At 28.7% G+C, this 18,550-nt stretch overlaps 1 protein-coding gene across 1 annotated transcript; it reads left to right on the forward strand.

Annotated features, from left to right (window-relative positions):
* Positions 1-503: 503 nt before the first annotated feature.
* On the forward strand, positions 504-2,833 carry LOC107029423 (probable WRKY transcription factor 21). Its single transcript, XM_015230831.2, has 3 exons — positions 504-1,822; positions 1,906-2,031; positions 2,420-2,833. The coding sequence occupies exons 1-3, from the start codon at positions 1,083-1,085 to the stop codon at positions 2,562-2,564; spliced, it is 1,011 nt and encodes a 336-aa protein (XP_015086317.1). The 5' UTR covers positions 504-1,082; the 3' UTR covers positions 2,565-2,833.
* Positions 2,834-18,550: the final 15,717 nt, after the last annotated feature.

Below are 18,550 nucleotides of genomic sequence, written 5' to 3' on the forward strand. Positions count from 1 at the left end.
TAACAGAGATTACGATTTTGTTTAAAAACAAATTTTTAAATTTGTTTGATTTTTTTTCTCAGATATCTCAATTATGTTATTTTTCTATTAAATTATTAAATTATTCATAATTTATTTCTAATTATAAATACTATTGACTAATGTAGAATCAGATATTGTGAGGTATATTGATAGATGATACATATGGTGTTCAAAACTTGAGAATAATTGTGTTTTACTTCAAGTTATTTGAACACATTAGAAAACAAATGAGACTAACATATAATTTATCTTCATTCCTTCAATCAAAATCATTACAATATGACAATAAAAAAGCTGATTAAAATTAGTCAATAACATTTAAAATGAGCAAATTATGAATAATTTAATAATTTAATAAAAAAATAACATAATTAAAATATCCAAAGAAAAAAACCCTAGAAATTTAGAAATGTAGTTATTGCGGTATGATTTCTAGAATAAATGATGTATATGAATTTACAGTAATGATGAAGGAAAACAAGAATAGTACTTGTTTTTCATCTAGTCTAGTGGAGTAGTAGTAAATAACAACCTCTTCTCTCTCTTTCTTTCTTTGTCAGAGAGTTGAAGAAAATTGTTGATTAATATTTAATACTACTACCACTGATTCTCTGTTTCTCTTTCTAATGGAGTAGTAGTAGCAATAAAATGCAAAAGTGTATTGAAAAAATAAAGATAACAGCTTTTGTATTTTTTTTTTTTTTTGTGAACATGTCAAAAATTATCTTTGGCTGAACAAAGCCTTCTCTTTCACACCTCCCAAACCCCTCTTCTCTCTGTCTATCAAAGTATCAACTACAGCCCTATAGAGATTGGAGAATCTAGGGTTTTGTGTCTTGCTTGTTTTCTTTCTTTGCTCAATGTTATAGCTCTGCTTCCTGTCCTGTTTGTTGTTTGATTGATTAAATCACCTTCAGGTCATGTTTTGTTTTTTCTGGTTGATTTTACCTTTCTTCAGTTGAATTTCTCTATACCCCTTTTGTTTCTTTGTTTTGTATCAATTGGTTGGTATCTAGGCTCTACCATTTTTATCTGTTTGTTGTATCTTTTTGTTTTACAATATGGAGGAGATTGAGGAAGCTAACAGAGTTGCAGTTGAGAGTTGTCATAGAGTTATTAGTATGTTATCTCAACCTCATGATGAGAAAATTTTAGCAAGAGAGACTGGAGAGGCTGTTCACAAGTTTAAGAAAGTGGTGACTCTCTTAAATTCTAATTTGGGTCATGCAAGAGTAAGAAAAACCAAGAAAATTTTGACCCCTTTTCCTCATAGCCTCTTGTTAGAGAATTCAAGTTGTAAAATTGTTGATGATCAGCTTAAACCTTTACAATTGCTTCCTATCACCTATCCTGAAAATATTAGACTAGAAATTGGTTCTAATGTGAATAGGATTCACCCTTCATTGGAGTTAAATTCACATAGTAAAAATCCTCTTCAGTTAGCCCAACAAACAAGCTATCACTTTGCCCAACAGCAGCAGCAACAGAGGCGGTATCAGCTTCAGCAGCAACAAATGAAGCAGCAGGCGGATATGATGTATCGGCGTAGTAATAGTGGGATTAGTTTAAATTTTGATAGCTCTACATGTACTCCAACTATGTCATCAACGAGGTCGTTTATCTCCTCGTTGAGTATTGATGGAAGTGTTGCTAACTTGGATGGTAATGCCTTCCATTTTATCGGGGCTTCGCGCTCCGCGGATCAGAGCTCATATCAACATAAGAAAAGGTGCTCCGGAAGGGGAGAGGAGGGGAGTGTAAAATGTGGAAGCAGTGGTAGATGCCATTGCTCGAAGAAGAGGTTCGTAGTTTAATTTAGGCATCCTATAGTTACTTATGTTTTATATGTACTTAAAAAAAGACTTGCTGGATTGTCTTTAACAGGAAGCACAGGGTAAAGAGGTCTATCAAGGTTCCTGCTATAAGTAACAAACTAGCTGATATTCCTCCGGATGAGTATTCTTGGAGAAAATATGGTCAGAAACCGATCAAAGGTTCTCCGCACCCTAGGTATAATGCAGCGGTATTAACTGCAAATTTGCTGTGATTGCTTCTTAGTGTACTACACGTCTTGTTGTGTATGATGTTTGTTTCAGCTGCTATTTTTTGTCTTCTCATGTTTCCCACTTTGTTTTGCTTGAACGTGTCTTGTTTATCTTACTTGGCTGGTGGAGATAGCAAGTCCCTGGATAGTTAACAGATTGGATAATTTAACTGAATCGGCTTTGTTAACATCTTTGCTAACTGAAAGGGGATGTTGTAAATGTTCATTTGTTGATAAAAAATTGCTAAACTAGAGAATGTGAACTGGCTGCTTTGTGTAGTCTTACCTTTCCGTGTAGTTTTTTTTTTGTTCGTCGAGTACAGACTCAGCTAAATCTTTCCTTGGCTTGTGCAGGGGATACTATAAGTGTAGCAGCATGAGAGGCTGTCCTGCCAGGAAGCACGTTGAGAGATGCTTGGAGGAGCCTTCAATGCTTATTGTCACTTACGAAGGAGAACATAACCATCCTAGGTTGCCATCCCAATCGGCAAATGCATGAGATCTTTAGAGAAATGCTAACAAAGATCATCATCATCATAAGCCTCGAGAAATTTCTAATACTCTATTTTTAACCGGCTTCAATTGTTCCTGTACATATTTTGCTTTGAAGTACAATGCAGATGGGGCCAAATACTAGTTCAAAAATTGGAAGGGTCTATTAGGTATATGGAAAGGCAAATGTAAAGCCAGGTTAATGATGCAGTGAGACCTAATTGTAAGATTATCCTCGTAAAGTATGACTCCTTTTTTTTTTTAGGATTTTTGCAATATCTTTTGTGCTTATTTAACAATCATACACTACTTAAGATGTTGATCTTCGGTTGGACGGTACCAACAAGGTAAAAGTTTACATAACCAATCAGCCCCTAAAACGTAGGAGTAGGATGTAATGATGATCAGGAAAAGAATAAGAATATAATAGCTGTTTGTAGAGGAATTTTAAACACTACCTCCTATAGAATCAATGCTCTAATAAGAAACTTACGTCTTGGGTATAGGGAGCTAGCTATTGTGGTATGTCAAAATCAGGGGTTTGTCCCTTTGATATATTATGCTTAATAAATGACACATGGTGACTGATGGTTTGCTCTTTTGCCTTAGTTGGGAATAGGAATGATGTGCATTATCTAAAAGCAACTTTGTTTTGTGCTTTCCAATTCTTCTAAAAATAAGATCAACTAGTTGGATTTAAGTTTAAGTTTAGGGTAGGTGTGAGAAATATCTATAAGGAGTGTTAATTAGCCCGTTAGTCTTTTTGTTTGTTCCCTTTTTATAACACTAATCCTATTGTATAAATACACTATTATGGGTGTAGTAAAAATATACAGGGTCAGTGAAACGCTATGCATTTCTCAAGGATATATTTAGGCGGTAAGAAAAGGAAACTATTTGTGTTCGGAATCCTTGTAACTCTTCTGATTGCTACAAATCCATTTTTACTATGGAGAAATCCGTAATTCTCCTTACTAGTATTTAGCTATTCAAAATACTTAACTAATATAAAAAATCTACCTTAACTGGTAAATATTCGGATAAATAAAAAGGGTTTAGAGTTGTTAGTTTTTTTGTTAATTCCTCACTAGGACCTCTAACTCTCTTTGTTACCTTAATAACTCGCATTCACAAGATTAAAATTTGAAACGAAAGAGCGTTTACCTTTCGAGAAGTTCTATCTCGTCAAATCGTTAGGGCCACAATTGGATACGTTGTGTTTCCTGTGAAAGGGCATGTGGTACGTCATGTCTCATTGTAGTGGAATATGGCAAGCAAAGCACTAGCTAAGAAAAGAGAGCAAGTCAGTGCTTCACAATTTATTTATTTTTTTCCGTTCGGTGTTTAGTATCTATAATGAAATTCAATTAAATTTGGATTTCAAAAAATTTCACATTATAAAAATAAAATGCTTTCTAATAAAACTAATTCTGTATTTTAAAAAATCAAACGCTAAACCTGATTAAGGACGAAACAAATGCTTCACCCTTGCTTTCTCTTTAACTTGTTTCAAACTGCTATGATTTGAAAGCTGAATAGGCCATTTGCTATCTTTATCTTAAAATTGAGTCGATAAGACACTATGATTCCTGCTTTTATTTCCCATGGTTATTATGAGTCCGTACAATATGTCAGCCTTTCGACATGTATGTTTTTTTTTTAAAGAATATCATATACCCGTTTGAAAAGATTTAAAAATATCCTTTCATTCTAATAATTTTATATTTTTATAATTATTATTATTAATTATTACTTGACGTTTTTCTATTAGAAAACTTGAGTTTCAATCCATCAAACTTTCTCCTACCCACCCGACCCATATTGATATCTCTTGATCCAAACCCAAGTACAAAATTCATCTAAAAATTAAAAAGATTGAATCCTCTCTTGTCCCTCTAAATTTAATACTTATCTTATTTTTCTTCTTCCCATTTTCTTATTAAGCAATTTCATGATCAATTTCAGTATACGTTGATACAAGTGTGCTTATATATTTTCAGTATAATTTGATACAACCGTGCTTATACATTTTCAGTATAAGTTGCCCTTTTTTGACATTTTGCAACTTTGAATGTAATCAAAAGCTTATTGAAGTAATCCAAAATGCCAAGACTTTTAACAAAATTTAAAATCTAGATAGGCCTATTCACATTAAAAGATTAGTTTTATGTAAGGCCTAACATCAGACATAAGCCACACCAATTTGCAGCTTAGCAGATGATTTCATTTTGAACATTATTTGCATTGAGAAGAAAAAACTAAATCTATATTTCATTTGAGATTTATTTTGAAATTGCTCGATAAGAAAAGGGAAGAAGAAAAACGAGATATTAGGTTGGGGGGGGGGAGATGATTCAAATTTTTATTTTTAATGAATCTGTTATTGAGTTTGGAACTTAAATAAGCCACAAAAAAAAAAAAAATCAAAATAAGTCACTATTTTAGAAAGTAACTAAAATAAGATTAGTGGAAGAAAAAATTTCACTTTATCCAATATTCTGAACGTCTCTTGTTAGTTCATAACATTTATATTCTAATATATAATGAAACTATTTTAAATATGTTGGTATGATTATTTGTTTTTCTAATAAATTTACTTATTTATGTTAGTTTGTTGGTAATATATCATTCAAGTTCAATGTTAGGCCAGTGATTAATTGACAATATGTTCAAAATATTATTAACTAAATAATTATTTAATAGTAAAATATTTATTTATTTATTGCATTAAAAATCTAAGAGCACGAATTTAAATTCAAAATATTAATATCAATTTTATAAATCATATTTGAATGAAACAATGAAAAATTCATGATAAGAAGTTAAACTAATCTCAATATGGCACATATCATTGTATCAAATTTTTAATTTGAGCACGCTTATCAAAAATATTGACCAAAACTAATTTTTGATCAAAACATAAAAGTTAAAAACGCCTAACAACAAAAACTGAAAATGGAAGCCTCAAAATCTGAACCTACCATCCTATTAGATATAAGAATGTCCATCTGAAGCTAATTGCGCTGACGAAATTCTCAGCGGAGCAGGTTTACAAAAAATGTTAAGCAAAGTCAAGTTTTTGTCAAAAGTTAAAATGCCTAATGGTCCAAACTAAATATGAAAACCTCAAAATCCAAATCAACCATTCTATAAGACAGAAAATGACCTTTCAAAGTTTTTAAACGCGCTGACGAAATTCAAATTTGAGCATCTTTTACAAAAAAATTGACCTAATTTAAATTTTAGTTAAAAGTTAAAACGCTTAACGACACTAACTGAAAATAAACTGGAAACTTAAACCAACCATCCTATGAGGCAAAACTGAAGTTGTGTGTCTACTGCATGACAAAATTTTAATTCGAGCACGATTATGAAAATTTTGACTAAAGTGAAATATTGGCCACAAAAAAAATTAAAATGCTTAACGACACAAACTAAAAACGAAAGCCTCAAAACCCGAACCCTCTATCTTATTACATAAAAAATAACCTTCCGCATCTAATTGCACTGACGAAATTCTCATTTGAGCACGTTTATCAATATATTGATCGAAGTTAAATTTATGACAAAATTTAAGTCAAAACACCTAATGACACACACTAAAAATGAAAGCCTAAACCCCAAACCAATCATCTTATTAGATAAAAAATGACCGTTGTAGTTAATTATGTTGACAAAATTTTATCTGTGCACGTACATAAAAATATTGACCAAACTCAAATTTTGGCCAAAACATAAGATTTAAAACATCTAAAGGCACATACAAAAAAATGGAAGCCTCCAACTTTGAACCAACCTTCATGTTAGATAAAAAATTACCTTTGAAAGCTAATGACAACGACAGAGTTCTAATCCAAGTACGTTTACCAAAAATATTGACCAAAGTCAAGTTTTCACTAAAATTTAAAAGTTAAAAGCCTAACTACACAAACTGAATATGAAAGCCTCAACACTAGACGTTGATTTACCAAAAAATTTAACTTCAATTGATAACTTTTCCAACTATTCAAATATAAGTTAGGAATTAATAATTTACCAATACATTTTATTACACTTGGTAATAATTACTATTCAACTAAACATTCATATGTAATATTACCAACTAATAATTAATATGTTGGTAAATTTTACCAATGGATTAATGATCGTTGGTATATTACCAACTATTTTAATGATGTTAGTAATTTACTAACTAGAATATTTATTCGTCGGCATGATTTTCAACTAATTGGATATTGGTTCAAGTTTACCAACAAATTACATTTCGTTACTAATTACCGACACATTTATATGTGGTTGGTAAATTTAGCAACACAATCTTACCGTTGGTAAATGTTTAGTTAGTAATTCATTGGTAATATGTTAGTAAATTATATAGACAATTTTTTTCTCATATTTACAACCGATATATACTTCCTTGGTAATATTACCAACAAAAAGTGTGTGTTAGTAAAATTTTAGCTGGTAATCCATTGATAGAATGTTGCTAATTTATCGCCTTTTTTTTTGCTGTATTTACAAATTAAAATACTTAGGTAGCAAGATTATGGTTGGTAATCTGTTAGAATTTTATTGTTAAGTTTTAAAATATAATTCAGTTAGAAATATATTGGTAATTTGTTAGTTGAATACTAACCAACTTAAGTTGTTAGTAAAATATGTTGGCAATTTAGGATTTTTTTTAGTGTCCTAGCCTACTTGGGCACTAAGAAATTGTTGACGAACCTCTATTTAGAGATTTCGGCTTCGTGACAGTAATTCACGAGGAACTAAAATCAAAATTTCTTAGTTTTTTCATCTCCTTTGCGCATAAAATTCTTCCTTCCATTTCTCCTGTACAATGAGTGTCTTAGGTTGATTTTTTGATCAACCATCATCTATTTTCTTCATGAAAAATGAGAGGAAAATAAAAGACCTCATATTTTACTAGGGTCTGATTTGCGTCAGCCGGCTATAACGGTCATGTTGGCCCCATAGTGGGAGTCTTCCAACTATGGTTGACTGACATTTGTGTTAGGATCGAATTCACGCACACACACTTGATAAATGAGGAACACAAGAACTTTCTTGAGAAAGAGATGAGAGATCTTGAGCAATATTTCGTATTATGAGTCAACTTCTACGGCGATGGGGTATATTTATATTAATAAATCAGAATATTTTTGGTTACAGAGAATAAATGGAGAATAAACAATTATATTTATTAATCAGGCTCCACAACCTAACAATTAGCCCGTATATATTCAAGTTTTTAAAAATTATTGTGTGACCAAATTTTCAATTTGGCATCATATTTAAATTTTTTAGTGTTCTGTATGCGGTGCCTTTTTAAATAACGATGAATCTGATTGTTAAAATCGAAGACGAGTGTGCTGGTATGGATTATAATTTTGTAACTTGAGTATTGCTAATTGCTAAATTCTATCGAATATCAATGAGTTAACTAGATTATAAGTAATGATAACTATCTAGCAACCAACTATCACAAATTATGTGGATTTTTTTATCCATTTCTAACATGTAATGCACTAAAATTAATCTAATACTTTAGCTCAACAAAATTATTTTAAGCTACAGTTGTCAATTGAATTATATCTAGTCATTATCACTAATGATATTTCACGAGTAATATTAGCGATCTAAAGTAATAATAGTCTGCAACCTTAAATTATGATAAAAACATAAAAAGTTGTTGAACCCATATCATTTCAACATTTTAAAGAAATTAAACAAAAATCAATTATAAGTTAATCATTCATACATTACACAACCCTAAGAATAGAGATATTAGCTATTAATTACGAAAGGTAAAAGAAATATACCAAAATTTTCATGCATTCTAGCTACTTGATTCGAAATTCTAATATGTCAATCCCTGCGGCCTTCAATCTCAAAAAGGTTCTATACAACCTTCAAGTTTAAGCTTAATCCTCAATAGTAAGGTTTTTGGAGAGAGTACTAGAAAATTCAAAATGGTAAAAAGTGTTGTTATCTCTCTTCAAAAAACTATTTATACATTTACAAATTTCTTCACAATTGCTCTCTTTGTCAGTCATGATCTAGACTATCGTGAATGACATACACACTAAATCACATGGTGGGAGAACCAATTACTAACCCAAAATTAAATTAATATGTAATTTCTAAATTCAAGAAATCAAATAAATATAAAGAGAATAGTTTTAAAAGGAAATAAGAAAATGAATAAACTCATTCAATAGTCAACTAGTTCATGCAAAATAAAGTCTTAAGAAATGAAAGTGGAAGTACCAAAACTCTAATGTAATTCAGGGCCGACTCAACAACACTGGAAGTCTAAAAAGAAACTTAAGAGAGGGATCCTATTTTTTTTTATCATATATACTTTTATTTAAAATATACTTTCTAGTTATTTTAAATGTAAAGTGATTAAGTACTGGTTTATAATCGATCTGTTTTAATAAACCTTTTTTAATTGATAATATAACTAATTCATTCAATTTATCTTGAGACATTGTTGATCTTAAAGAAGATTTAATCAATTTTAATTTCGGAAAAAAAAATAGGTTAAGGCAACGATTACAAAAATTGTCAACATTATCCTATAAGCAATATGTATATTTGAAAAGACATTTTTTTTTAAAATTTAATTGGATATTTTTATTAGATCATTATCTTCTACTTTTATTATTTTTCTTAACACTTTTAATTCAAAAAACAAATCAAAACCATCAATATCAGAATAATTATGATGGGTTAAAGAAAGTTCAAGGTTAAGACTATATTTTTTTAAAATTTTCATCATCTAGTAATCTCAATATTTAACCACTAAATAAGAAATCAAAAATATTATTATATGCTTCAATTGGTTCAAATCTATTTTGAAGTGAAAAAATACTTTAATCTACTCAACATATATAAAGTAATCAACTCTAAAGATTCTTTTGGGGACTTAGTGATTTTCTTATTCATATTTTCATCAAATTGTTTCTAACGAAAATCAGATTTATATTCATCACATATGTTTTTTCCGTAGTAGAAATCATAGCACTCATAGTACATATAACTTTTTTTTTTTAAAAAAATAACATTTAGAAGTATTTTGTTTAATAAAATGGGGTTCCAAAAAAATATGGGGCCCCAAACAATGGATTTAGTGGCCTAGGGGTTAAGACGACCCCGATGTGATCAATAATAGGGATGCAACCCTAAAAACTTAGAAAACATAATCTACTAGTCTAATGTTTCTGTTCGAAAGAAAAGACAAGAAATGATTGAAGAATCCATGATAACCTGAAAGAGTAGCCCATCCTTGGATTTAAAGTCAAATATCTCTTAAGTAAGATCTCATCTCTGCTGCGGAAGATGTCTTATACTTAACAAGAAAAGAACATGTACAATATAGTACACAAACCTCTGGTAAGATTACACGGCAAGTCCAAGATATGAGTGTAAACAATTTACTACATTATAGTAACACTAGTCAATACATATAGCTACAATCACTTTTGAAACCCTACGTGTTCCTTATTGTCTTGACCATAAGAAAATTTTCATCAAACCCATACATTTAACCCCACTCATTATCATATGGTCTTAGAGGCACCTAATTCAGATTAATTCTGAGATTGACCTAGCCTAAAAATTTTAAGTTACTATCCGAAAAGCTTTCTGATCCAAATTCTTTCACCATCGACATATTCATGAGGATCGGAATGGATCATTTCAGTGTTATTTCACTAAACTAAGTCGGGACAACCGAGAAGGTCGAGTTATTGCATTAAATGGTTAAGTTCATCGCCACTCGGATTTTTCAATTTTGGTTTTTCTTTTAGGTGCCTGTTACATTCAACGACACCAATGACCATCGCCGAATCACTTTGATGATACACCGAATCACTCCGACGCTACGCCAAGTTCTCTGTGATATTGCCAAACTGAGATGAACTTGGGGGTTAAGATCTGTAATCTTCGACGATGTACTGAGTCAACTTGGGTTACACTCAGTGTCACCTTTGTATATTTTCTCAAGTCTTTTGGCTGCTTTTTGATCTTTTTTACCTCCATGTTTATGGTATCATAACTGAAATACAAATACATTTTTATCAGAATAAGTTGTAAATGGACATTGAGAACATTACTTTTGGTACACTAGAAGCTAAAATGAGTCCAAAATTCTTTACTCATCAAAGATATTCCATAATTTTTTTTTTAACACTTTTCATTTTTTAACGACACTTTCTCTATACGTTTTACTTATCACTCCATTCCAATGTACCCCTTAACTTTGCAAAAGTGTCATGCCTGAGTCATTTGTGTAATAGTAAGAGTATATGTGAGTCACTTTTGCAACAAGAGATATATTAGCTATAAATTGTTAAGTTAAGGGTTATATCAGATCCTTTTCCTTTTAGTTTTTAGCGTGAAACTATGAGAAATAAAAAGAAAGAAGCATGAATAGAAAAACAAAAATAATTTAAGATTATTTTTTTGAGGCTACATTGTAAGTCATTTTTTTGTATCTGCAAAAAAGGGGGGAATCAATGATAGATTCTATAAAAAAATGAGTTTATAAATAAATTTGATTAGTAAGATAATAAATTCAAATTATTCGTTCAATTAAAAAAGGCAGAAAAAAGACTCTTAGTTGAGAAAGATCAAATGCACTTCTTTTAACTTCAGAGAATAATAAAATATACCTCTTAACTTTGCGAAATGATCAAATATATCTATATAGATTTTTTTTTGAAAAATATATCAAAAACATAAATAAATTTAGTTAATATTTTCACTCCCATTATGTGTCAGCACCAAAAGAATCAAACTTTATAAATAATTAAAATTATTTAAAAAATGATTTTAAATTAGTTCTAGAAAATTGGAATAACTGTAAGGCCTCATTTGTTTTCATTAATATTAAGAGGTCTGAATCTGAATACAAATTTGAATATTAAGATTTGCATTAAGATTTGAGTGTTTTGATCTAAATACACATCTGAATATTAAGATGTGATATCTAAATCTGAACACTAAATAATAATGTTGTTTGTTTTCAATATCTGAATGTGCAAGTGAAATTGAACATTATATTAATAAAATATTATAAAAAATTTCATTTCAACAAAATAGATCATATTCATATAAAAAAATTTGAAAAGTTTTAATAATCATGATTTGGAGTACTATTTTTTCATTCGAAAATCTCGATAAACAACAATACAACAAAAATATAAGTTATTGCAAGTAGTGTTCTTGACATACGTCAATACAAAAATATTATTGATATAAAAAAACACTTGAAAGAATGTAGGGAAACTTATCAGTTCAAAAGGAAAAAAAAATGGTATTTGATTGAGAAAAGAGAGAAAACAAGTTTTTAGTTATAAGATAAAAAGGCACGCCCAAAGCAGAAAAGCGATGATTTATTATTTGATAATTTTGTGAAATGAGTCTAAATGTTGTTAAGAGTCTCTTACAGATATGATTCGTCCAAACCTCTTACACTCATTAAGAGGTTTTTAAAAGGGAAACTTACATAAATGTGCTATAATAATAAAATATTTACTATTTATAACAATATATTTTTTTCACTTGATCACTTTTAATTCATTTATAATACAAGTTTAATACATATTATAATGAACAATTTATTATTCACATACAATACAAGTTCTAATGATGAATAATACATTTATCACACATTTTAATATCCTTATAATACAATGAGACTATTTATCACCAAACAAACACAATATATTTCAAAAACAATTATAATTCAAATATATTGTATAAATAATTCAATTTTAATACATATTACATATTTATCACAGTATTGCTATAAATGGTAATAAATAAAAAGTATCGCTAAAATCAATAATTATTTTTTAAAATGTATTAATTCATGTAATTTTTCTTTTTCAAAATAATCAAACAAATGAACTTAATGGGTTGAATCTGAATGATTCAGATTCAGACCTAATAACGAAATGTGCTTAATGGGCTGAATCTGAATGATTAAAATTCAAACCTCCATTAAGTGCAAACAAATGATGCCTAGATCTGTATTATTATTTGTAAAGAAAAAAAACTTTACAAATTACGTGTGTGGTCCCTTTTTTTTTGGAAAAGTATTTTTAATTTTAACAATCTTTTCACATCCTCCTAATTTAAAGAAAATAGACATATATAATAATAATAATAATAATAATAATAATAATAATAATAATAATAATAACTAAAAAAAACTAACTAAATTAATTTAAAATCTTAAAATAAAAAATAAAAATTACAAATATAAATGGAAAAAAAATTAAAAACATGTGAGGGTGTTTTAAAAAATAATTTTAATTCAATTCTAAAAATTAGGGAATCTACTATTAAAAGTTGAAATGATTAAAAATATATTAGAGTTTCATTTTTTTTAATAAAAAAAGCTAGGATTTATAGAGTTTTTACTATACATTTATTTTGTTTTTTGAGAACACAAAACATTTTTATTGCAAATTGATATGTTAACTATCTTTCCGCAACTTCTAAATTCAATATTTTAAAAATAATAATTCACTATTTGTTATAAACAATTTGTATTATAGTGAATGTCTAATTATGTGGAGTCCTTGTAGGATATGGTTAGGAATCCTACTTGGGGACCAAGTAAAGTTTTCCTATAAATAAAGGGTTTTCCTTCATTGTAAATAAGATTTGGTGAAAGATCTATGAATCCTAAATATACTTCAAGAGAAATAAGAAGTCTTTTCTCTTCTCTCTACTTTCTTCTTCTTCTAATTTCATATAGTTTCATAACACGTTATCAGCACGATTGTTCTATTCTTAAAGAATGATGAAGAAGACGGAAAAAGTGCAAAAGAGATCTTGCATAAGTTATGCAATAAGGTTCTTATATCTTCAAGGTTTGATTTTTATGTTATAATTATTTATGTAATAGATCTGGATGTACCATCTAAAGTAAGTATTTAAAGAGACTTGTCGACTTTCTATACGTTTAATTTTAATCGACTCGAAAAAGAATTTCTTAATTTATTTTAATAATTAAATAAGCACAATTTAGTGAAAGATATGTTTTCAACCTTTTATACGATGTATGTGATCTATTAAACTATATTTATTAACAACTCATGTTGATTATAAGAAATCAATAATCTCAATTCTGTGTGAAATTATAATGTACGATTATATTAATGATCATCAAAAGTGATAAAATTAAATTATTTTGAAGGCTTGAGGTTGAGCCTCATTGTGGGTAAGACGATAGATTTAAGTTTTATAGCACCAAAAGAATAAGACGATGGATTTATGTCTAATCGCACAAAGAGGGTAAGACATTGGATTAAGCTCCTGATGCACTATGATGATAAGATATTGGGTTCAAGACCCGTCGATTTATGACCTAAGACACTTTTATATGGATAAGACATTGAATTTGAGTCTTAATGCACCATGTTGATTATATAATAATGACTAAAGAAAAACTAATGTGTTTTAGATGAAGAGTCATGAAATTTACTGAATTTACTCCATTACAAAAGTGAATGTTGTATTAGTGCATAATATGTCTGAAAGAAGACAAGTGATTGGATAATGCACATAAATATGGAATGAGGTACTAGCTATCATAATTTGATAAGCTCACATGTTTGTGTTCCATTCATGAAAAATGAGAACTTCTGATAGATGCTAAAATATGGATCCATTCTCTAAAGGGAATGAGGTGTAAGCCACCGTGCTAGGCATGAGAAAGACTTCGACCTTGGTCAATGATGTGGTATCACCAAGAATGTCTCTAAGAAAACATGTATTATAGAAAAGTTTCATGTTTTATCTTCGGGCTTGTATTGGATAAGAATTAAAGTAATTGAGGCACATTCTATGGTAAATAAGAAGTTTACTAATTTCAGTACTTTCTTAGTTTGACACGATTGTCTGGGACATCGTTAGTCTATAATGTTTAGACGAATTATGAAAAATTAAAATGGATTTTCATGGAAGAAACTAAAAATTCTTTTAAATGGTGAATTTTCTTACACTACTTGTTAGTAAGGCAAGCTAATTGTGATACCACCATAAACGAAAGTTGAGATTGAATTTTCTGCATTATAGGAACGTATACAGATATTTGTGGACCTAGTCATATCGTTTAGATATTTAATGGTCCTAACAAATGATTCTTCTATTATTATCTCACAACTTGATGTTTACAAAAATGTTGGCACAAATAATATGTTTACATGCACAATTTTCTTCAGATTAGTTCATTCAATGATGGGATCACGACTCACCTAAAGGGTAAAGTAATTGAGAAGAAATAAATCTGAAAATTACTCTTGGAGTAATAAAATTGAAATTTACTCATAAAATAGTAAATCAGAAATTTACTAAAGCAAAAGGCACATGGCGTAGTAAACTTGGAGTTTACGAGTACTACTAATTTTATTAGTTGGCATGAATAATTTGGTCATCCCAAAGATGTGCATACTGAGTAATGGACATACATTGAAAAACTAGAAGATTCTTCAAGAATTCTTTTGTTGTTTATTCTCATGACAAGTTGATTGGATTAACTAATGTTGAGATTAAATCTCTAAATTCTGAAAAGTATAAAAGGTGAATATGGACCCGTTTACCTATCATGTGATATGATAAAAAGATGCATTTATAAGATAATCACATGTACATCTGTTGTCAACATGTATTTTGACATTCACAAAATTGTTTGTGCAAAAATAATTGAGTCAAGAGCACAATTTCTGAATATGTAATCAAGACAATTTTTCTTGATAATATTGATAAATACTCAAGATGATGTGACACTAAATGTCTCAAATAGTAAAATCATTGTTTATGAAATTAAAACTTCATATGTTGATATGAAATACGATATTGCATACAAAAGTAATTGTACGCATCAGACCGATAAATTATGATCAAATTTTCTTTCAATTGATTTATGGTCGAGGACCAAATATTTTTCATCTGATTATTTTGATATGTGGTATATAATCAATGAATATACATTGATGCACAAGGATAGATTCCCCAAAGATTGAGATACATGTTAGTTTGTCTGACATAAGAGGGAGATTAGAAGCAACACAAAAGTTGTAAATACTCTTATTGAATGTCCCTTAAAGATAGAGTCTACGACATGCATGAAGCATGATAGACTAATCAATTCTAAATATAATAATCCTTGAAAAAGGGGGAGGATCAAAGAATCAAAATGATCATAATAAGGAGATAATGTGCTCTTGGAGAGCCTATGACATAACACTTTATGAAACCTCATGAGAGGGGTAGCTACCTAAAATAAAGAAGTGATGAGATCTCAATAAGTTTTGTCATATTGTGAATTGATACAAAATGTTATATCGTTGACGATATCTTTGATACAATAGACGCAATATTGTAAAATATTATGAGGATATGAATTCCACATCTATTGAAGCATGCTTGTGTAGAAATAATTATCAAGTGAAAAGTGGAATAATGCATCTTGGTAAGCGTAAAACTTATTTGACTTGCAATTAGGCACTAGAAGATGTCATACATCTAATATTGAATGTTTTTACTTGACAAAATTGATATGAAAATATCCAATGGGTTCAAAATCTAAAGCATATACAAGTTTTTGGAAAACTTGTTTATCATCCTCATAAGGATTAAATAGATTCAAAATGCATAGAGCATATACAAGTATTATTATGCAAGTTGATGACTAGAATTGAAACTCTTGGCAAAAGATTATTTGCTTAAAGAACTAGAAGTAAGGAACTTGCAGAAATCTTTGATCCTGAAGGAAAGATTCATAAAAGCAGATAGAAGAAAACATATTTCGTCAAAGTTTTTCTACTCATGAACTCCCAAGAATGGTGATATCAACATGCAAGAGGTCTGTTCAAGTAATACTATAATTGATTTATTCACCATGTCCCTACCAACTACAACTTTCAAGAAGATGGTGCATAAGCTTGGAAAACGAAGATTCTAATCTCTGAATTGATGTTCTCATAAGGGGGAGTTAATACGCGATGTACTCTTTTTCCCTCACAAGGTTTTGTCCCACTGGGTTTTCCTTGAAAGGTTTTTAATGAGGCATCCATAATGCGTATTATTAGATATGCGTACTCTTTTTCCTTCACTAGATTTTTTTTCCATTGGGTTTTATCTAGTAAGGTTTTAACGAGGCACATAATCTACTGACATTCAAGTGGGAGTGTTATAAACAATTTGTATTATAGTGAATGTCTAATTATGTGGAGTCCTTGTAGGATATGGTTAGGAATCCTACTTGGGACCAAGTAAAGTTTTCCTATAAATAAAGGGTTTTCCTTCATTGTAAATAAGATTTGGTGAAAGATCTATGAATCCTAAATATACTTCAAGAGAAATAAAAAATCTTTTCTCTTCTCTCTACTTTCTTCTTCTTCTAATTTCATATAGTTCCATAACACTATTATTTTAAATAAATAGATTACTGCATTTAGATGTACAATGTTTAATATTTTATATAATAATAATAAGAAGAATTCATTTATATATAAAAAATATCTATCTATTTTTTAACTTATAAAAATGTCAAAAGACAGAGAAGTTTAAGTTGCCAACACTAAAAAAAGTATGGATATTTGCAAACAGTAAAAAAAAAAAATTAAAAATTTTTGCGGCTTGCAAACACACCATTTTCAATTTCCCTTCAAAAGGAAATATTAGCAAACTAGTCAAAATCTATAACTTAATTAGTAAAAATTTTATTATTTAAAAATATTAGTAAAAATATTATTATTTTGAAAAATAATATGTATCCTAATTAAACCCCTATTTTATGTCCTATTACATACATATTTTTCAATTAATTCTATATAAAAAAAATCACTTTATTTAACTCCTTTGATTCAGGTTTCCCATGTATATCTCATTTATACATTTTACCTAACTATTTTTATTTTTTAAAAAATATAAATCTTTAATTTTCATTTATTCGTGTTTCATACGTATCTCTTTTCCAATTTGACTTATATATATATATATATATATATATATATATATAAAAAGTTTTTCTCTCTCTTTCATATGTTCTTTTCATATTCTCATTCAATTTTCAAATTTCTCATATCTCTCTGCTGTAATTTTTGATGATCTTTAGAAATTGAATTCACACAATCCATTAATTAAGGTATTCATCTTTATCTTTTTTTTAGATTTATTTTCTTATTTTATTTTTATCTAAATCATTCATAATTGTTGAAAGTAGGATAAATCTCGATTCATTCAATTTTATTCCATTATTTTATCGTCATTGTATCATGTTTGGTGTTTTCATTAGATAATTACATTTTGAAAATGTCAATTTTGATTTATAAATTACATTATTATCTAAATTGTTTTTATGTGTGTAGTTTCTAAGTTATATTATGTATACTATTGTATTTTTATGCTTGCCAAGTAGAATATTTTTTCTTACATATATCATTTACTCAGGGACCTGCATTTACATGCAATGATCACATTTTATTGTATCTAAGCAACAAATGTATGTATTCACAATAGTACTTACATCATGTTATGAACAAAATTGTATCCAAGTAACAAATGTATGTATTCGTAATAATACTTGCATCATGTTATGAACAAAACTGTATTTGTTTTTGAATTTTTGTAACTGGTTAGAGTTTTAATCAATCATTCAGCTTTAGTATTTTTCTCTCCCTTTAATTTCTCCTTTTTGTTTTTTAGCATTTAATTCTCTCAATTAAAACAAATAAAAAATAAATAAATGAGATACATAATAAACTAAAACTTTGACAATTTTTACCAAATAATGAAAGTATTGACAATGAGTCATATTAAATGTCAAAATATTGACATTTTGAAAAATTTCTTAATTGAGATAAATTAGCAAACTAATTAAAAAATCTAACTTAATTTAGTAAAAACCTCCATATTTAATAATTATTAGTGAAAATATCAAAATATCATTATTTTAGAAAAAAATTTGTA

Source organism: Solanum pennellii, chromosome 9 (genome assembly GCF_001406875.1).
Source record: "Solanum pennellii chromosome 9, SPENNV200".
Classification (NCBI taxonomy): Eukaryota; Viridiplantae; Streptophyta; class Magnoliopsida; order Solanales; family Solanaceae; genus Solanum; species Solanum pennellii.

What these genes read in the sequence shown, in the direction of transcription:
- LOC107029423 (XM_015230831.2), top strand. Translation starts at nt 1,083, where the DNA reads ATGGAGGAGATTGAGGAAGCTAACAGAGTTGCAGTTGAGAGTTGTCAT. An exon ending in TGCCATTGCTCGAAGAAGAG is followed by an intron (nt 1,823 to 1,905) that starts GTTCGTAGTTTA and finishes TGTCTTTAACAG; the next exon opens with GAAGCACAGGGTAAAGAGGT. An exon ending in AAAGGTTCTCCGCACCCTAG is followed by an intron (nt 2,032 to 2,419) that starts GTATAATGCAGC and finishes TGGCTTGTGCAG; the next exon opens with GGGATACTATAAGTGTAGCA.